At 47.3% G+C, this 18,889-nt stretch overlaps 1 protein-coding gene across 9 annotated transcripts in view; it reads right to left on the reverse strand.

The window, feature by feature from the left end:
- The window catches only part of PSD3 (pleckstrin and Sec7 domain containing 3), a 140,452-nt gene that overhangs the window by 59,147 nt on the left and 62,416 nt on the right, over positions 1-18,889 (reverse strand). For 6 of the 9 annotated variants that reach the window (XM_056324301.1, XM_056324300.1, XM_056324302.1 and 3 more), the window contains 5 exons: positions 17,430-17,639; positions 17,243-17,323; positions 13,996-14,108; positions 12,086-12,144; positions 8,210-8,299 (listed from right to left, as the gene is read on the reverse strand). In XM_056324301.1, the coding sequence (XP_056180276.1) occupies positions 8,210-8,299; positions 12,086-12,144; positions 13,996-14,108; positions 17,243-17,323; positions 17,430-17,639 (553 nt within the window). Of the gene's footprint in view, positions 1-3,425; positions 3,586-8,209; positions 8,300-12,085; positions 12,145-13,995; positions 14,109-17,242; positions 17,324-17,429; positions 17,640-17,895; positions 18,012-18,889 lie in introns of those variants that run through there. The other 3 variants (XR_008819387.1, XM_056324304.1, XM_056324299.1) reach the window with 3 other exon arrangements.

Genomic DNA, 18,889 nt, shown 5'->3' on the forward strand with positions numbered 1-18,889 from the left:
CACCCTGAGCCAAAAGAAAGCCCTCTAAGGTAAGTGTCTTGCTGAGAATGCTGGGAGAAAATAGGTTTAATGAAGACAAGCTCTTTGGTAACACCAGGGATGCAAAGAAACCATGCCCCCTTCATCCTCATTAGCACTGCAACTGAAAAGATGCCACTACCCATCTCCATTTTCTTCACAGTATCTGAAAACAGCTCTGTGTCACTGACTAGCTGCTGCATTTCCTAGCAAAGCACTACAGCCTCCAGGGGAAAAAGTTTCTCCTCTTGCAATCCTCATTTTAGGAACTATAGTCTACTCTCTATAGAGCTGACAGAAGTTAAGTGAACCAGATAGTAGGCACCAGCTAACACAGGCCACCAATTTCCTTAAGTGAAAGCTGCCAAATGTAGCTACAGAGAACAGGAGCACCTCGAACAGATCCATAAAAGCACTAAAACCCCAAAATTCTCCATGGCTGTGACAGAAACTCACAGGGAGATGAGCCAAGCACTGGTGCAAAGCCACCAACTCTCTCAGATCAGCTGCACACAAGCCCTGCCTCTGTCCCTGCAGTGAGCACATTTAAGAGTCAACAGCACCAAAATAAACCCCTCACCAGCCAGCACTCCTGCAGAGATGTGCATAAAAACAGAAAAACAACCAGCCTTCAATGCTTCCCTCTGATTCAGACAGCAAACACAACAACAACAAAAAGGAAAAGGGGGGAAGAGGGAAAAGGGGAGGGGGAAGAGGCGAAGGAATCAAGGCTGCTCAGAACCACACAGGTTTCACATGGGTGTCACCTGCACTTGCAAGCATTGCACCATGGAAAGAGCAACTTCAGGGGGGGAAACAGGTATGACCTCTAACATTGCTTTGCTCCACTAATGCACGTATCTATGGAGTGATGTTCAGCTGTCTTGCCCGCAAAACAAAAGAAATCCTTCCTAAGCCTCATGACTCCTGCCAGAAACCATCTGACAGCAGGGGAGAAAATGGGTGGCTTGGATTTGCCCCATGTTTGTACCAGGATCTTACAAATACTTCGTCACCCAAGGAAGCAGGGCCTCAGAAAGAAATTAAATGTTCCATTTAACATCATGGGGGGGTGGGGGTGGTTAATAAAATTTTAAGGAGCAACCTAGCGCTCTTGCTTGAAAGAAAACAGTGTAATTGGGTCAGAAAGACTACAGTCCGATAGCATTTGAAAAGTGTGGTGACAAACAGAAGGAAGAAATACCAAAGTTTTATACAGCAATAATTCTAAAATGGGTGAAAGTAATGTTTTCTCCTCTTCTCTTTTTTTTTTTTTTTTTTTTAAATATGGTATAAATTATATTCCTACTCCTCCTTCCCTTGAGTTGCAGCACAGAACTTAAATTTCAAGCAGATCAGTGGGTGGAAGATCAAAGAATGTTTTTCAGAATTTGTTTTCTACCTACATGGAGGTGGGAGTAATATGTCATAGGGACCAAAATGTATGTGTGACATTGTATTAGAGATTTCCCAACTCGAAAAGAGCCCAAAATTCCTCATTTAAAGTGGCAAAGCACATCATTCCTGGAGACTACCAGTCTGTATCCTCCACATTGACAGCACAAGAAATGGGAAGCTCTGAACAATGACATTCATCCTCAGGAGCCGCTACTAAGTATTTCTGTCAAACCAGGGGAAAACTGACAGCCTTGGCTATCTGACAGACTGAAGCAGCCAAACATCAAATGATTCACTTGCCTGATCAACCCGGACGAGACACAACTGAGACCTTGCCTCCACAGATGAAAATTAACCCCCTAAACATTCATTAGGAGGCTGGTATTGAGCCACGTAATTGCAGCTAGTAGTAATGGAAATTCTTAGCTTACCCTGCTTGGGTTTCACTCCTTGCTGACACAAAAGCCTGGTGGGCTAGGTGAGATCTTTTGAATAACAATCAGAAAGCAAAGAGATGAAAGGTTGGGGGAGCAAAAATAATTCAGAGAAATAGAGATCATGAAAGCAGAAAAGCCCATCCTGAAACGCCTGCCTCCTATCAAAATAAGCAATCCCTAGTACCACCCCTAGACCACACAGAGGAATCCTTATTCCTGGATCACCATCATAAAATTTTATGTGTTAAGCCTTTCCTGAAGTTCTGCTTTGCCCGCTCAGGGACAGAGAGTTTGTGGAAAGCACTAGATTTTTCCTATTATCTTACATTGCTTTCCTCAAGACAGTATCTGGACTTATTTCACTTGAGAGAAGTGCATAGATTTTGGGGTTTTCTCTTTATATGCATTGAAGCAAGTTCTGGAACTCAAAAAGAAAATGCATTTGCATATCAACGGGACAGGGGGATGTCAGGATCTCCGTTATTCATGGGACCCAAAGCAATGCATGCACCATCATAACCTGGTTTAATGCACAGCTCTGCACAGGCATGCTTTAACTGGTTATTACTCTTACACAAGACAAATGACAACACCCCAAAAAAATCACAAGCTGAAGAAACAAAGATTATCGCAGCAAGAAGGTCCTCGCTGAGGATGAAGGGGAGTGAAGACAAGCCAGGTGTTCCCTTCAGTCACTACAACTCTGTGGGTCTTTGGAGAGTAAAAGTATGCTTTTGCAAACAACTGTTTGAGACAAGGATTAATGGTTTTATCCTGCATTCCCTGACTTTTATACTGCCAGATTGGACTCTGTTGTCTCCTAGCAGCTGAAAGGGGTCTTCAGCAATCTTTCATTTCAAACAGATAAGAAATGGCTGCCCTAGAAACATTATCCCAACAGATATATTTTTAACAGGAAAACTTCATGTTGGGGAGAAACAAGGAGGCAATCTCTCTAACCAAGCAGAGCTCTGGCTTTTTTAGCAGAGCAGAGACACTTGGTCCCCTCTGACCCCTCTCTGTGCCCACTGCAGCAGGGCGCTCCAGCAGTCAGTGCTGTCCTCTTGGGGCTCTTCTGGCATGCTGCCACGCGCCCCCATCTCCTCGATTTCATCACGCTCCCGTCTCCATTCAGCAGTGGCAGGAAGGTGGGAATTCCCTGCTGAAGAACCTTGGCCATGAAATGAAAGTAGTGCAGAGACTGCAGATGAGAGCAATTAGGGTGTACACAGCAGTCTGATTAGTGTGATTTCCTCCGTGTAAATGGAGGGGAGGTGGGGGGACTTAGCCACCCTTCTCTCTGCTAAATACCTGAAATTGGAATGGATGAAGTAAGATGCCAGTAATTCTCTTTAAATTGAGTGTTTGCTTTGGAGGGCTTTTAAAGGAAAAAAAAGAAAAAGGGGAAAAAGGGGGGGGTGTTGAAAAAAGGGGGGAAGGGGGAACGGAAAAAAGGGGGAAAAGGGGAGAAAAGGGGGAAAAAAGAGAGAGGTGGCAGAAAAAGTTGGGGGAAAAAAATTAAGTCCTTAATTAAAGTGCAGGGAACTGACAGCAAAATGAGATAAACCCTACCTTGCAGCTTATATAGGAAATTGCATATCCCAGCAATCCTGATCAAGAATTCAGATCATTTAGGATATTAAGGAAGACTGGTTCTTCAGAAGAGTTCAGCACCAGCAGCTCACGCTTGATTTGGTCACTTCATTAACAGTGTTTCTCCAGGAGATAAAGCCTAGCCAAAACACAACCTTTGAGTAAAAGCAGATCTTTTACACAGGACTGGCACCTTACCTCCATCACAAGCCCCTGCTGGGATGGCTCTAGCCAAGTCCCCATAGAGCATCCCAGGTCCCTCAGCATGACGGGAAAGCTCCCTGACAGCACAACCTCCATCAGCAGCCCCTGCTGCGATGGCTCTAGCCAAGTCCCCGCACAGCATCTCAGATCCCTCAGCATGACGGAGCAGCTGACACCACGATGGGTCAGCAAAGAGCTACCACCTCCTGCCAGAAGACACACAGCCAGGTACAACCCCCACACATCCAGTGTTCATGTCATGGGGCAGCACAGCCACCAGAGTCAGCCCACATCAGGGGCTGGGTGATGCCCTTGCTCCACGAATGAGGCACCTTGGACACAGCAGATGCAGGGGACACTTATTTATGCATGACAATGTGGGTAGGCGGCACTTAGCACACAGACTAATGACACAGCACCCTTCCCGGGACGGTGCCTAACAAAAACAGGGATCCATTTCCTCAGAGGTGATGACTCTTTGCAGGCTCTCTGTGTGCTTGGGCAGACATTTTCTCTCCTTGCAAAGAAAGGCCTCACCGCTGCCACCTTGCTGGAGCGGAGTCTTACACACTTTGCACAAGGTGACAAGAGGAAGACACAGTGGCCAGAGCTGTACCAGCACCTCATTAGTGGGGATGGTACCACCTGCAGGAAGCGAAGCGAGTGTGCATGGCCAAAATCAGGCTCTTCCCCAGCCAATTCCCTCCTCATTCCAGACAATCCCGTGAAGCCCAGCTTTGAAGAAGGCTATGGCCACATAATGCAAACCCAGGGTATCATGAGTGAAGATGGTATCACTGCACCAGATTAAAGCCAGGGTAAGCACGGGAGGAAGGAACCAGCCTGCAGATCAGCCACTCGTGCGCTGTAGCCATGAGGTTACTGACATTGCTCCAGACTGATTTCATTTCCCTTCCAAGTAGGAAGACCCTAGCCATGGCCTCCCTTTCTACAGGAATAAATGAACAATGGTCTGATCACAAAACTCTTAGGGTAAAAACCCACAGGTTGGACTGAGTAACTGTTTCTGATGTGTTTGGTTCTCTGATTCATGGTGGTGCTGTACCTCTCCTCCAGCTTCCCTCAGTGTCCACAGCAGCATCTGCAGCAGCTAATCTGGGATGTCAGATACATATGCTCTGAGGAGATTAGTGCTGCAGTTGGGTCCCTTTGTCTCTCTCAGTCCTGGTAAACCTGTCACTTGTCTCCACTTGTAAATGCTGGTTAACTGTGTGATTCACCATCAGTCTTAGGAGCGAGCATCAAGCCGATCTACAGCAGAGTACTGCTGCACTAACTAGAACAGGGGCAGTCCCAGCTCTTAGTATTTAGCACTCTTTTTGGGGCTTCAGCTCACCAGGACGAAGGGACCTTTGCTACAGGAAAGTATAAGATCAAAACTGAAATTCAGGTTCACCTTTGCCTGATCACAGCTCGACACAATATAAAATTACTTGTGTGCTTGGATGAGACAGCTCAGAGTCAAAGGACAGGAGTTTCAAAGAGTCTTATTGCTTTTGAAAAATTTCACTTCCAATAACCTTAATTTGCCTGGATTTGACAGACCTGACTCACCTTCTACACCAGCCAGGTCCACAGAAATAGATGCTTCTGATTTACACCAGAGAAGAGAATCACAGCTTGGGATGCTGGTTCTCATTTACAAGGATTTGCCCCAGCTTGAAGGCATACAGGAACCCTGCAGTACGTATAAACTACCACTCTCAGGTCGTCATGCGCTGACAGTACGTAACTGGAAATCAGGCTACTGTCTCCGCATCTAGCCTTTACTAGCAGCCAACAGCAGATTAATGGGATGCGTGACAGACAGTCAAACTGGAGCCAAGATGGAATAAAAGGGAACGTACATATATCTGCCTGCCTAGCAGAGTACTGAATGTGTGCATGTTGCAAGCAGATCCCATGGGGACAACCATGCTTTTAATCACAGTTTGTCATATTTACCCTTATGGGTCCCAACTTTAAAAGCAAACTCAGATCTGACAAAAGGAATGAGGAAGAAAAAGAGATGAATCTTTGTGCAGACAGGTGTACAAAAGCAAAACTCTTTTCAGTGTTAATGAACAGAAAGACACAAGGCCAGCAAGATCATATTAGCATTTCTCATTTCCATCTCTAGCTAGAGTAAAATCTCTGCTCTCAAGAATCATGTCCTGAAGGCCTTACAGTGTTTACCAAAGTATCCTTATTGTTAGGAAAAAAAATAATTAAAAAAAGAGATGACTCCATTGTGGGACTGGAGAGTCACAATTTTTTACAAAAAATCACACAGAAGACAGAAGTGTCCCTGCTCAGGTGCTGATGCCTGCCCCTTGAAGGCCTGTTTTCCTATCCAGACAAAACAAATGCTAAAGGCTGCACTCTGTGCTCAGTAGCACTAAGGGCGACGGGATTGATTGAAGGCAGCATTTGATTTCTGCCTGTCAGCTGACTGTCCTGGATAGCCCAAGCAGCATTTGCATGCCTGGCTCTCTGATCTGGCTCCACAGTAAAAGCTGCACAGAGCTTCCCAAGCCCTGGGTGAACACTACCTGCAAAGATGTAAACACTTGGTAAGATCTCCCCCCTCTTCCTTCCCCTCCAGCACCACTCAGTTTTGTTACAGGGCTTGGCAGAGTTGCAGAGCTTCATGCAGGGGTGCAGCAGAGCCATGAGAGGAACTCAGAAAGAATGGAGAGGCAGAAAAGCCCACTTGCTTCCCCACGGGTCTGCATTAGCCACCAGTGGGTGCGCCGGACCTTGCTCCCACGGGGGCATGCTGCCACCCTGTGGAATCCATCCTTCCTCTCCCAGGCGGCTGGGGAAGGATGCCGGGAGATGGTTTGCAGCCTCACGATGCTCATTAGCTACACTGCTAATGCACCAGCAAGCCATATGCACTTTGGCGATGTGTTGAAGCAGGGCTCTGTGAATTTAATTTATTGAGACTAATGCAAATTTAATTTCTGCTAAGTCTTTGTAATCACATATCTAGTGGCAGGGTGGCTGCTGTGGACGCAGCAATGTAGCTACTGACATGCTACTGAAATGCACAATTACTGTCACTCACTCCACTAATGAATTAAAACAACAAGGGGCAGATCATCAGCAAATCTTCAGACAAGCTAGATGACAGACTGAGGCTGGGTGCCACCTCTGTCCCCAGGACATCAGGGCAGCACGCAGAAAAGGGCAGAAAGCCTCAAACAAGGAGAGACACAGACACTGGGTTCCTTCCATCCTGCTACATCCAAAAAATCCTGAGCCCCAGTCCTTGCTTCGGGTGGGCTCGCAAAGAGCCAGGCAGCCTTAGCATTAGCAGGTCAGCACTGAACACCAAGATACACCCTGGCTGCGTAATTCTGTCAGCAGGAAAATAAACAGCAGGTGAGCACCAGTGGAAGTCTCTCATCTCTCAAAAAGGTTATTTAAACACAGTCTAGAGACCTATTTATTCAATAAGGGCTGTAATTAGCCTGCAAATTAATCTCAACACATGTCTGTCTCTATGGCAGACTGAGAGATAAGATTCCTTGGGAAAAAAATTTAAGTGTTGCTGCTGAAGATAAAAGATTCTTTATCCAGATTTAAAAAATAAAGATATTAAATCTACAAACAAGGGGTTGAGTTTATATTCCTAACTCCTTAGTAAGAACTGAGGTAGCAGGGTCCAACAAAAAGGTCCCCAAAGAGGCTGGAGAAACTGAAGAAACTATCAATACTAGAAAACAAAGTCTGCTACTTTTAACTATGCAGGTCCACCCACATTTCGCAACGGGCCTGAAACAAAACCTCCAGAAGAGATGGCAATTCTTCTTATTTACTTCAGTAGGCTTTGGGTCAGCTCTCAGATGCAGCAACCTCTCGTTTTTATTTCCATTACAAAAAAAATAATAAATTATGAACGCTAGTGTATGCGCTCCTCTCTTCATTCAAACAGATTGCTGTTTCATGCCAGCGATCAGACAAAAGAGAAATGAAACATTCTCATTATTCTTCACAATGAAACAAGATTTGTCCTGCTCAGCCTCCCTCCCTGTTCTTCAGATTTAACTCCTGGCACAAACTTAATGAAAAAACCTGAAGCAAAGCAGCCTGTGCCAGACAACACATTCTAATCTGAAATTGCATCTCCTGCTCTAATGTGAAAACCCCAAAGCACCTTTGATGAGAAGACACACACACCTTCCAGATAAGCAGAGCACAGGATTAGCCCTTCAACAGCCAGAACCAACTGGCTGTTTCTGTCCATTGTAACCAGGAGACAGCACTCTGGGAGGGCATGACTGGATGAGCTTACAAAACGACAGCTCTGGAGCTGACCCTACTAGAGTTCAGTCTTGCCTCTCCATGCTGCAGAGAGAATTGATCACAGTCAAGTGAAGGCAAGAGGGACAACCACAGAATAAACACTGCATATTATATACATTCTGGAAAGAGAAACGTGCCCATTGCTTGTCATGTTTGACAATTAAGATTCAGGAAATGGAAGCAAGGTGTTTTGGTTTGAACCATCTCTCGCTAAAAACGAAACCCACGTTCTGCAGTTCACTTCTTACCTTCAACAGTCCTTTTGGGAAGTCTTTGCCGTCGTTCATCCCCTGGAGGTTAGCAATGAACTCTTGGCAGGTCATCTTTTTCCCAATGTTCTGGAAGGGATGGCAGAGAAACACAGCATCATGTTCATGCTGTTTTCCAAAATTACATAAATAAGGAACATCAGACGAATTGCATGTCCTTGCCCTCCTTTAAGTCCAAGGCAGACAGCACTAAGAAGGCATTGTCAAGATTACTCAGAGACAAGCATCCTTGTGTGAACGTAGTCAGGACAGGGAAAGTGCATTTGGACCCCAAGTCCCACACAGCCACCTGAAAAGAAAAACAGCTAAATACTAGAGGTAATGAAGAGGGTGATGATGTAGCTCCCTGGCATATGCATGGCGACTTACACTCCCACGTCTCCAGAGGCTCTACCAGTCTCTGATGGAAAAGCTCTACTTGATCCTGCTGTGGACCATCAGGCAACAGCCAACTAAGTCCCTTTCCAGACATTTCCCTTATGATTTCCAATGCTCCCTTCCAGCAGCAACTGCCTTGAATTGGAGTAAAATGCCCAGGAGCAAGTATTACCTTTTCTGATTCATGGGCTGAGGCTGCCTTGACATTTCCATAGGATTGCTCTCTTTTCTCACTTTCTGTCTAATTCTCAGACTGCAAGTTGCCCAACTGAGCCACAAACAGGAAAGGAATGGCTATGTTCATGCAGGACCTTAACTGCTCCATTTGTAAGATTGAGGCTGCCCTAAACTGCTCTTGGATCCCAGTCCTCATCACCCCTCAGAGAAGGTGTCTGTACTCCGTCCCCCAGGTGTCCTAGGTGCTAGAAGCCCCACGCTTGGCATGTGGGAAGCCTTGTGAGCAGGCAGCAATGACAACACAGCTGGTGAAAAAGGAGCCCAGACAGATCTGCAGAAAGGGAAGCAGCATGGGATGAGCTATGAAACAGGGTAAAAGTAGAAGGGAAACAGGGCCCTGTGATGACCATGGTATCTTCGGGGATGCCACTGCTGCCAGTGAGAAGGGGATGAAGATGACTTCTCCATGGTCAGGATATGCCTTGGCTGCAGAAATACAGCAGAAGAGCTTTGTGTGCAGACAGTGACTTCAGTTAGCAAGAGCCAAATTAACACAGGAGTGGAGCCCTTCTTAGGGCACCAGTCAGTAATACAGGTCATTCAATGTTACAGTTGCATGACAGCTTGGACTGCAAATCCACTACTTCCTTTCCATAATGTGTGATGAGGGAGAGATGGAATACCAGCAAACCTTGACCGTCAGCCTCATCTAGCTACAAAGGAAGATCCCACAGCCTCTGGCCAGCACAGACGAGCTGAAAGAAGGCAGGAAGGAATGCTGGAATGATGCAGTGCTTCCCACATCAGAAAGGCTCCTGACAGCAACAGTCTAGCTGTAACCCTGGCTCTCTGGTTGCTAAGCTTGCAGCACGTAGCTCATAATTTCGTCTTTGGGTGCAGGCTGGAACTGTTGTAGTAGACTTGCAAATGCTTTCTTTCCTCCCTGTGACAGACTGCAGCCTGCTTCTGTTTGTTTCCTCCGCGCAGCAGTCTGCAGTTTCCCCACGCTGACCGAAACCAACAGCAGTGTGGCTCATTTCACCCACTGAGATAACTGGTATTGCAGAGGAATGCCTGTTTTGCTCCAGGACCGAAACTACCTCTTCACACAGTGTCACACAGGTTCTAGAAGATGTACCTGGCAGTCTAGAGATAGCTTACAGTCTCTAGCATCTAGGTGATGACCTCCCTGCAGAGAAGCGAGCATGCATCTCCAAGACACAGCTAGCAAAAAATGATTTAGCTACAAATAGAATGAAATGTGGCAAGACAGGGATAAATAAAGGGATAAGTAAGAATTCATCTACAAGAGTTAAGGGAAAGTGTGAACTGAAGGCAGAGCAGCTGCATGACTGCCCTACAAGCAGTTGAGCTTATTGTGAAATAGAAGTGTCTACACTTATGATCAGTATGTCAGCAACAAATGGAGCTCAGTGTAGACAAGCCCTGTGACTCAACTGCTTCCTGCTGTAGCAGAATCACGGCCAGAGCATTGTTAGGAAACAGGCAGTTAGTATATATCTGCAAGGAGTTGCATTCCAAGTAAAAAACGCTCAACTTACCACCTATGTGGAAAAATGCAAAACAATAAGACCACCTCCAAAATTGCAGGAAATCAGAGGCAGGGGAAGAGGGGGAGAGAGAGAGAGGAGATACTTGTAGAAGTCTGACAAAAGTTACAGCTGTGTACATGTAACAACACACTAATGACTGCCAGTAGGATACCCCTCCAAAGTTACACACTGCAACAGCCAGGGTCATCCTAGCTTCGGATGTAAACCGTCAACAGCAGTGATGGGTCAGAGCCAGATCGTTTACTCCAGTACCTAATGAAGACAGTAGGGCCCACTGAAGCACGGCAGGGAGCAACAGGAGATGCTGTCAGTCTGATGCAGAACCATTTAGTCTCCCTCCCTGGACTGCAAGGCCAGGCAGGTTGCAGAGCAGGTGCCCCAGGCGGCTCATCATTCTGGGGAGTGGGGTACCTGTGCAGTCTCAGGTATGCTCAAGAGAAATGGCGTATACTAAGAGGCGCACTGAGGCATGTTCCTGTACCTCTGCTCACCCTGTCATGCGAGTGACACACTCCTCAGTCAGGGAAGGCTCTGCCTTCAGATAAGAAAATTTTTTGCAACTCCCTTTCCCCTGCTGCTTCTACAATTTTCAGATGAAGTCATTCAATTAACAGGAGATGGGCATCAAAACCCCTGGGGAAGCACACACAAGACTTGGCACCATTACCTGCACCCACTACAGAGCTGCACCCACAGGGGCTAAGCAGCCCTTGGAAACAAACCCAGGGTACCTCCGCCTTCTACTGCACCACCCCTGCTGTGTAAGAGCTGCCAGATGGGGCTCTCCTGCAAGAGCTGTTGGCAGTGTAGTGCAGGGTCTCAGCCAGACAGAAGCCCCAAAGCCACCTGGCTGAAGCCACTGCAAGCTATCATGCCATGCTCCCTGTGTTTTCCTCTCTCAACCCTGGTGCCAGGAACCTGCAAACTATCATGCCCATGCTCCCTGTTTTCCTCTCTCCACCCTGGTGCCAGGAACCAGGAAGCCTCCAGTCAGCATGGGAATACCATGCATTGCAGGCATATTGCAGCATGGGTGCTGAAATATACATCCTAGGGCTGCTGGCACTCTGTACTAGTGTGTCCTAAGAGACCTCAAACTGGAATACTACTTCCCCCAGGGCAGGCTGTGGGGAGAGATGTGCAGTGGCGAAACAAGAGGGCTCTCCCTCAGAGCCCCTACACCCTTCCGCTCTCTTGGCTCTGGGCGCAACTGTCATTACCCTGGCTCAGCAGAACTCTGGTTCCGCCAGTTCTCCCCCCCTGCAAATGGATGCCTGCAAACATCACTTTCCCCATGTGACCTTCCCAGCACCTCTTCACCTCCCTTCTTTCTTCTGCCTTCCCAAATGTTTGTACATACTGGTAAGGGGAAGTCAATCCCAACCACAGCTTCCTGGCCAGGGCCAGCTGCTGTAACCAGGGAAAGATGAGAAGCACACCAGAAGTACAGGGGCCTGAGGACAAGAAGCATCCTCGTACATTACGGCAAAGCCAGGCACAATGCCAGCTTACACATGACTGGCCTGGGCATGCTGGAAAGCCCTGCCCAGGACAACAACCTCGGAGTGCAGTCTTCTCACTGTTTACTGTCTGCAAGGGTGCTTTAGGAACAGGCGACCAGCAAGGGGACTCTGCTGCCAGAACACACCCCACACCCCCACACCCTACACCCCGCTCCAAGCATAGTGTCGATGGGAGCAGTCTACACAAAGCTGTGCATACTCACGTGGCCGTGGAGGTCTGTGTTCAGCAGCATCATAGCACATGTGAGACAGTGAACTCCATCTGCAGAAAGAGACATAACCAGTCACATGCAGACCCAGGACTGGACCGTTAAAACCAGCCAAAACCAAGCCTCATAGCCTAAATGAGTCCGTTCCCTTAATGAGAATCTGCTTTATCAAGAAATACACATAATTAATGTGAGGTCATCCCACAGCTGCCAAGCCAAAACAGCCTTTCTTTCATCTTTTAATGCCTGTCAAAACTATCTTGCAGCACCCATGGATGAGGAAAACGAGACAGGAAACCACCCTGTCACCCTTTGCTTGCTAATACCACTACCACAGGCTGAATCCACTCACTCTTCTTCATTTATTTCAGGGCAGAAAGGGAAAAGTAAAATATACCCATTTGTGTGTGTACAGTGGATACAACACAGTATCATGTTTTCCTCCTCCTCTGGCTCCCTCTTCATTCAGGACACAGACTAAATTTTGGAGAACTTGTCAGCTATTTACACTGCTTTGGCTTTGCACTGGGTAGAGTGCTGCACCCATTTCTAATGTGATCCTTTACCAAAGGCCCTCAACAATGAGCCAGAAGAGACAGATTGTATCTCTAGCTCCATCCCTGCAGTCATTGTGGCAGACTTCAGAAAGTCAGTGCAGACTGTCATTTGCAACAGTGGACACCAATTTCATCATCCTCATCTTCCAGGCACCCCTTTTAAACACCCTTTTAGAACCCTGGGTAACGTCTGCAGCACTCGCTTTAACCTAAATGCTTACTCAGGCTCAAAAACGGCAACGTCCCTCCTGCACCATGGACTAGAGTAAGGCTATCACATCAACATGCAAGTCATTATTTCAGTCTGGACATAAGACACCTATTCTACCTTCCTGCTTGTGATGTCCTGAAATAAGAAAGGCATTACGAAAAGGACAGAGGTAGTATGGGAGCAGATTCTGTCTTACTGCTACCTATTCCCCTCCCCAGCATGCCTGCCAGTAAAGCCAAACAGGTCCAGCAAACTGGAAAACTACCACCTCCCTGCAATGGGCACAGGCCACAAAGCAAGCGCTAAGGAAGTGGCAATACCTTCAAGCATAGCAGCTCCTTCTCACTTACACTTGAGACTAAAGCACAGCTTAGCCCCCGCTTATTTTCTTTCTTGTCTCTTCCTTTTCCCAGTGTGTTATCAGCCTGCGCTGCAATCCCAGGGCCACGTGCCTCTGCCGGCGTGGCTGGCTGAATGCAGCAGCTCTGCCAGCAGACAGTTTGTCCTCTTCTCCAGTGCCAGCTTTCACAGGTTTGATCTGTGCACTTGTTTGTTTCCCCCATCCATTTCCAAAATGACTGAAAATATTGGCAGGGAGGCAGCACTCTGACTGATGTTAGCTAGTCAAAATGAAACCATGCCAGGGTCTGGATACAGCACCCAAAATTCACCCCCACAACTGGCAAGAACTGGCATGCCTGCTGCCAGTGCATAAAGACACACAAGCACTGAATGGAGCACAGAAACCACACAGCTCCTCTTCCATGTGAGGTGAGACCGATTGTCATCCACGTGTAGCTAGAGTACAGGTACCCACACACAGAGGAAAGCCAGCAAGACCAGAAACCACAACTGAGGACATTAAACATTCAAATCTGGAAATGCTGCAACTGAGGATTTACACTGAAGAAGGCTAAACACCTTTCCCGATGGGATAAATACAGATTTTTCTCTGCCTTACCACAATTACGTGTGGAGAACGTGGGGAGTTTCAATACTCACCACAGGCAGTCTCTAAAGTGTGGCACAGCAAATACACAGCTTCAGTTCCCAGGCACACACCATACATGCTGTTGAAGGTGAGAATGAAGGAAGAGGGAGCTAACCAAAGACCTTCCTATCAGGAACAAAGTTACCTTGAGAAGAAATGGTGTTTGGGTTGCACTGGTAGTATCTGCTGGAGAAGTGGATTAAAACTCTCTCTCGTTCCTGAGTTTCTCCGATCAGTGAAAAGGCTTTAAAGAAGCTCCTAAAAGAAGAGCACAAAAAAGGTGAAATTAAAGTAATAAATCTCTTTTTGCCTCACACAGCACACAGAGCAAAGAACACTTCACAGCAAGTTATATGTAAGTGCACAGCAGACACCTGAAGCATTTCTAGGAAAATGGGCTATTATCCCATGTGCAGTTAATCCCAACATTATAGTAAATGAAGCAGGAGTTAAATTACCAGTGGTCTCAGCCATGGAACATACAAACTAATAAGCAATTACACCATTTGAAAGAACTGTTCTTATTTTTAGTACTTGTCTTTTGTTTGGGAAAGGAACTGAAGCAGGTGTTGTTTATGCAAGACAGACATCCAGGGCATTCTCTGTCCTTTTCTAATTGTCTGTCACTCCTGCACTTTTTAACTTTAGACTCATTAGTATTCCCATCCAAATCCGAGGAGCTACTCCAGGTGGTGAAGTCAAGCAGGTGCACTGCAGACTCAGAGCCTACACCAAATGTGCAGTCCTCCTTCTGGCGGGTCACCTAGCAGCGTGGCCAGGACCAAACCAGTCACCTTGCAGAAGACACTGTTAATACCTGACCCGCAGAAAACATCTGGGGAAGAGGGCCCAAGAGTTGCACCATGTTCCACTGCGCTTTAACAGCAGGAGGAGCAATCTGGCCCTCTTGGGTTCCTGCTCAAGACATTCCACGGCACAGGGCTGGCGCACACCTAGCAAGCCTGTGCAAGGCAGTGGGACAGCACACACATCTTCCAGTCATCATCCGACACTTAATGACCCCGCCTTTTAACCATGTCACTATTCTTCCTGGTAGAAAAACTTGCCTCGCAGCGAAAGAAGAGCTTCTGCACTTTCCAGCATCCCCACATCCTGGAGCCAAGAGATGACCTCAGCAGTATCAGCCTACACTAATTTGTCAGGATGCTTCTAAGAAAAGCCTGAAAACACAAACCTTCTATGTCCAAAGCAAGACAGCATACAAAATTATTGCCTAATAGACAATTTTAAAATATCCCATGAGACTGAAACCAACACCAGATCTGAATGGAATATGTTGCTGGAACATTCACGTCTGTCTAGTCTGCTGGAATAAACATTAATTTTTTTCTCTTTGAGATAAGTTCAGAGATGGGCTATACTTGCAATGACCTTGCATCTATACAGATTGTGATCTGCCTGGTAGTAACTTAATTTCACATATCATGTATTGCAAATAACACAATTCACAGGTAGATACAACCGAGTCTTCGCAGCGCTGCTCCTTCCTTCTCATCTCATGCCCCCATGGGATATTTTGACAACTAGCCATCTTTCCTGCTCCTCTATCTTGGGCTGTTTCCAGTGACCCCCGCTCCGCCCACACCAGGCACCACCAACCTACACCCTTTCCTCCTCTTCAGCACCTTTACACCCGTGGAAGCTGCCTCAGAGAGGCAACTGATGGAACAACATTTGGTAAATAAACAAGGCAGGTTCCTCTCTCTCAGACCACAGTGCTGCAGCCAAGGGCCACAGGCACAAGTTTCTGCCCACGAGGACCAGGATGGACTCTGAGATAGGTTGGAGCAGTGGTCCCACCTCCTTCCCTCCTGCAGCCCTGTGGTCGACGCAAGACATGCACTTGGAAGATGAATGGGCGATGCAGGTCCAGGGTGTGGACGCTGAGCGGGACAACAACAGAAGAACCCTCCCCATGTCCCAGGCTTGCCACTGACAGTGATACTGCGCAATGGCCTCCCGCAGCCTGGGCGTAGTGCAGATCTGATCTGCCACCACCAACTCTAAAATGCTTAACAAACCACAACCTGTCAGTGAGCCAGCAGCAACAGGATGGTTACCTCTCACTCTCTGCAAGCATGAGGCAGCACGCCTCGGGCCCCCAGGCTTCGGGACACTGCTCTGTCCTCGGCCTCTGTTGCATGCTCAGGGCATGCAGCTGGCAGTCACTGCAGCTACTCCTGAAAGCTCAGCAAACCCCTGGCATGTCTGAGTCCCACAGAAGCCAGGGCATATTTTAGAGAAGGTCATGACTATTAATATTAACAGGAGATCTACCGGGAGCAGAGACCTCCTAAATATGTGCCACAAAGCAATTAGGTGTTGGATTTCACAATTTAAAAGACAGGTATATTTAGCATCATGCTTCAGGGCTGCTAAAACCTGGATCAAGCAGCAGACCTCCCACCACCCCAGCTGCTCCCGCCCTGCACAGAGCGGGTGCTCAGGCTCAGCCCCACTCCCTGTGCCACAGGAGTGGGTGGTTCGCTCTTCTGCGGGCACATTTCCCTTCCACACCTTCGCCAGGCAGGGATTTGGGATTTCCTTGGGGTCTGCCACAGTTTCCTGGAGTCATTCCCCTGGAAATGCATTTGCAAGGGGACTGGCAAGTGCCTGCAGACCTCCTGGTTTAGTAACACGAGAAAGAAAACAACAACCCACTTGAGTAACCTCAGCTAGGTGATTTAAACTCACTTTAAATCCCCCAACATCAGCAACCACTGCTACACAAACCTGGTGTTTTGCCTTCTAAGAAAAAAACATACCGAAAACAGACATTGTTGAGGACTCATTCCAGTGTAAAAAGGAAAGAAAATTGAAGGGTTGGGTTTTAAAACACCCATGCTGGCAGCTACCAAACTCTCCACAGCATTTTCCACGTAGAAGCTTTTGCTGTTCTGCACATTTTTGGGTGCCTCAAGAGTGACACAGTGAGGGGGGGGCTGCTGAGCCACGGCAAACCCTCGCCCTGGCTTTGTGTGCTGCAGCAGGCAGAGCAAGCTCCAAAAGGCACTACCCAAAAAGTCTGTGCAGCTCACCTGTGAGCAACACCTTCATTCCCCAGCAGCACCTGCCAGACTACAAGTCTTCCGTTTATCAAGTGACCAGCCGTTTTTCTCCACCTCCTCTGCACCTCCTCTAAGGAAGTCCACCCACAGACCGCCCTTTCCAGGAAAGGCCACCACTCCAGCAGCACTCTGGAGTACGGCAGCACACCAAGACAAATGAGAGAAAAGTTCCATTACAAAAACACATCACACCCCTCTCTTCACCTTCTTAATCCCCTACAGGGCCACCGTTTCAAATTGGAACAATGCAGCAAACAGCACTGTTACAGAACAAGAACATAAGGTCTGCAAATGGGCACGTACCTGAGTGAGTAGTCCAGCGTCATGCCTGTGAAGTCAAAAAACTTAAGGTATTCTTCGGCCACAAGCTTGCTGAATTCGTTGCTTTGAACAAACACATAAGTAAAGGTTATCATTTGAGGGTGAGCCCCTCCAGAACCAGCAAGAAGAAGAACAAGGTGGCGACCAAAGGCCTCATATCAGCACCTACTTTTTACCCAAATGCTTTGCCACATCAGAGCGTTTGAATCGGTCCAGATGGTAGAGGCGCTTAGCCAGGCGCCTGGCTGCTTCCAAATTGCTGCTGCTGCCGCCATTGCTAAGATCGTGGCCAAGGGCTCCGGTAGCACCTTTCTCCTGAAGTTCATTGCTCCCCATGGCAGCACTGGAGTCTAACACCATATTCTGCAGGTCAGCATTGCTATGAGATGGAAAAAATATGGGAAGAAGAAAAATAAGATGACATTACAGTTTCAAGAAGGATTTAATTCCACTTAGAATAGAAGCCAATTAATGGAACAGAGGCAAGATTACAAAATACAGCTAATTCCACTTAATTGAAGGAGCTGTGTAGAACAAGGACACTTATTTAGCAGCCATCAGAGGTTAAGTGAGTTAAACATGGAGACCCAGATTTGGACTTTCCAGCCCAAAAACACATTCTGCCCTGCACTCACCTTCTGAGCATGCTGAGTGTCCACAACGTGTGCTCACTTCACAGACTGTTGTTTCCTATTATCAGCCTACAAGTGCACCTGACAACACTGGCTCCTCATTTGCTTCTTGCACTAGTATTTTTTAACCCGGTCACTTGCTTGTCTTGAAGGGGTCCCTGTAAAAGTAGGCCATTAGCCATTTTCCAGGGGAAAATGCTGCAAGCAAGCCAGGGTGTTCGGTAGCTCCAAGCTGACTCAGCACAAGTCCCTTCCTCATTCTTCCCCAGTTGTCCTGGAAACAATAAAACTCCCCAAATCTAAAATAACATGTGCAGAATTCTCAGCAGCTTCCATGCTGCCCATGAGCAGCGGGCATCCCATAGGGAGACATCACTAGAAAAAGTAGGACTTAGAGCAAGGAACCTAGTTTGGGGGACAGGAGAGAGACACAAGCCACCCAGCCAGCCTGGAGAACTGTTTGCTTTCCTCCTGCTCCCTTGCAAGCAATAATTTCCCTCACTGGCTGCGCAAAGTCAGGATGGTTCAGCACGGCAATCCCAGGGCACTTTACATAAATCATGCATTTATAGATTCCTCCCACTTCTAGTACAGTAGGAAAGCTGTGGCTGAGCTGTGCGCCTGCTTTGCTTCTCCCCTCAAAGAGGCAAGAGCCCTCCCCACCAGAAACCACACATACACATACACACCCCGGCACACAGGCACGCTTTCAACTTTGGAAAAGTTTTTCCCTGACACTGGCATGAAAATTCTTGCAAAATCTCAGCTTTCTCTGTGTGTGTGCATGCATGACAGCATTTCTATTTAAAAAAATACTATACATAAATTTCTTCCACTAAATCCTCGTTTACACAGGGGTAATGAATGATCAGCAGGGGTCATGCACAGGGCAGATATGAGTGGAATGAGTTAAAGATGATTTTAAACACAACACTTCAACATTCCACAGTTTCATACACCACTGTAATCTTCAGGCTTGACAAGCCAGGATTTCACT

The sequence above is a fragment of the Falco biarmicus genome, chromosome Z (genome assembly GCF_023638135.1).
Source record: "Falco biarmicus isolate bFalBia1 chromosome Z, bFalBia1.pri, whole genome shotgun sequence".
NCBI classification, from domain to species: Eukaryota; Metazoa; Chordata; class Aves; order Falconiformes; family Falconidae; genus Falco; species Falco biarmicus.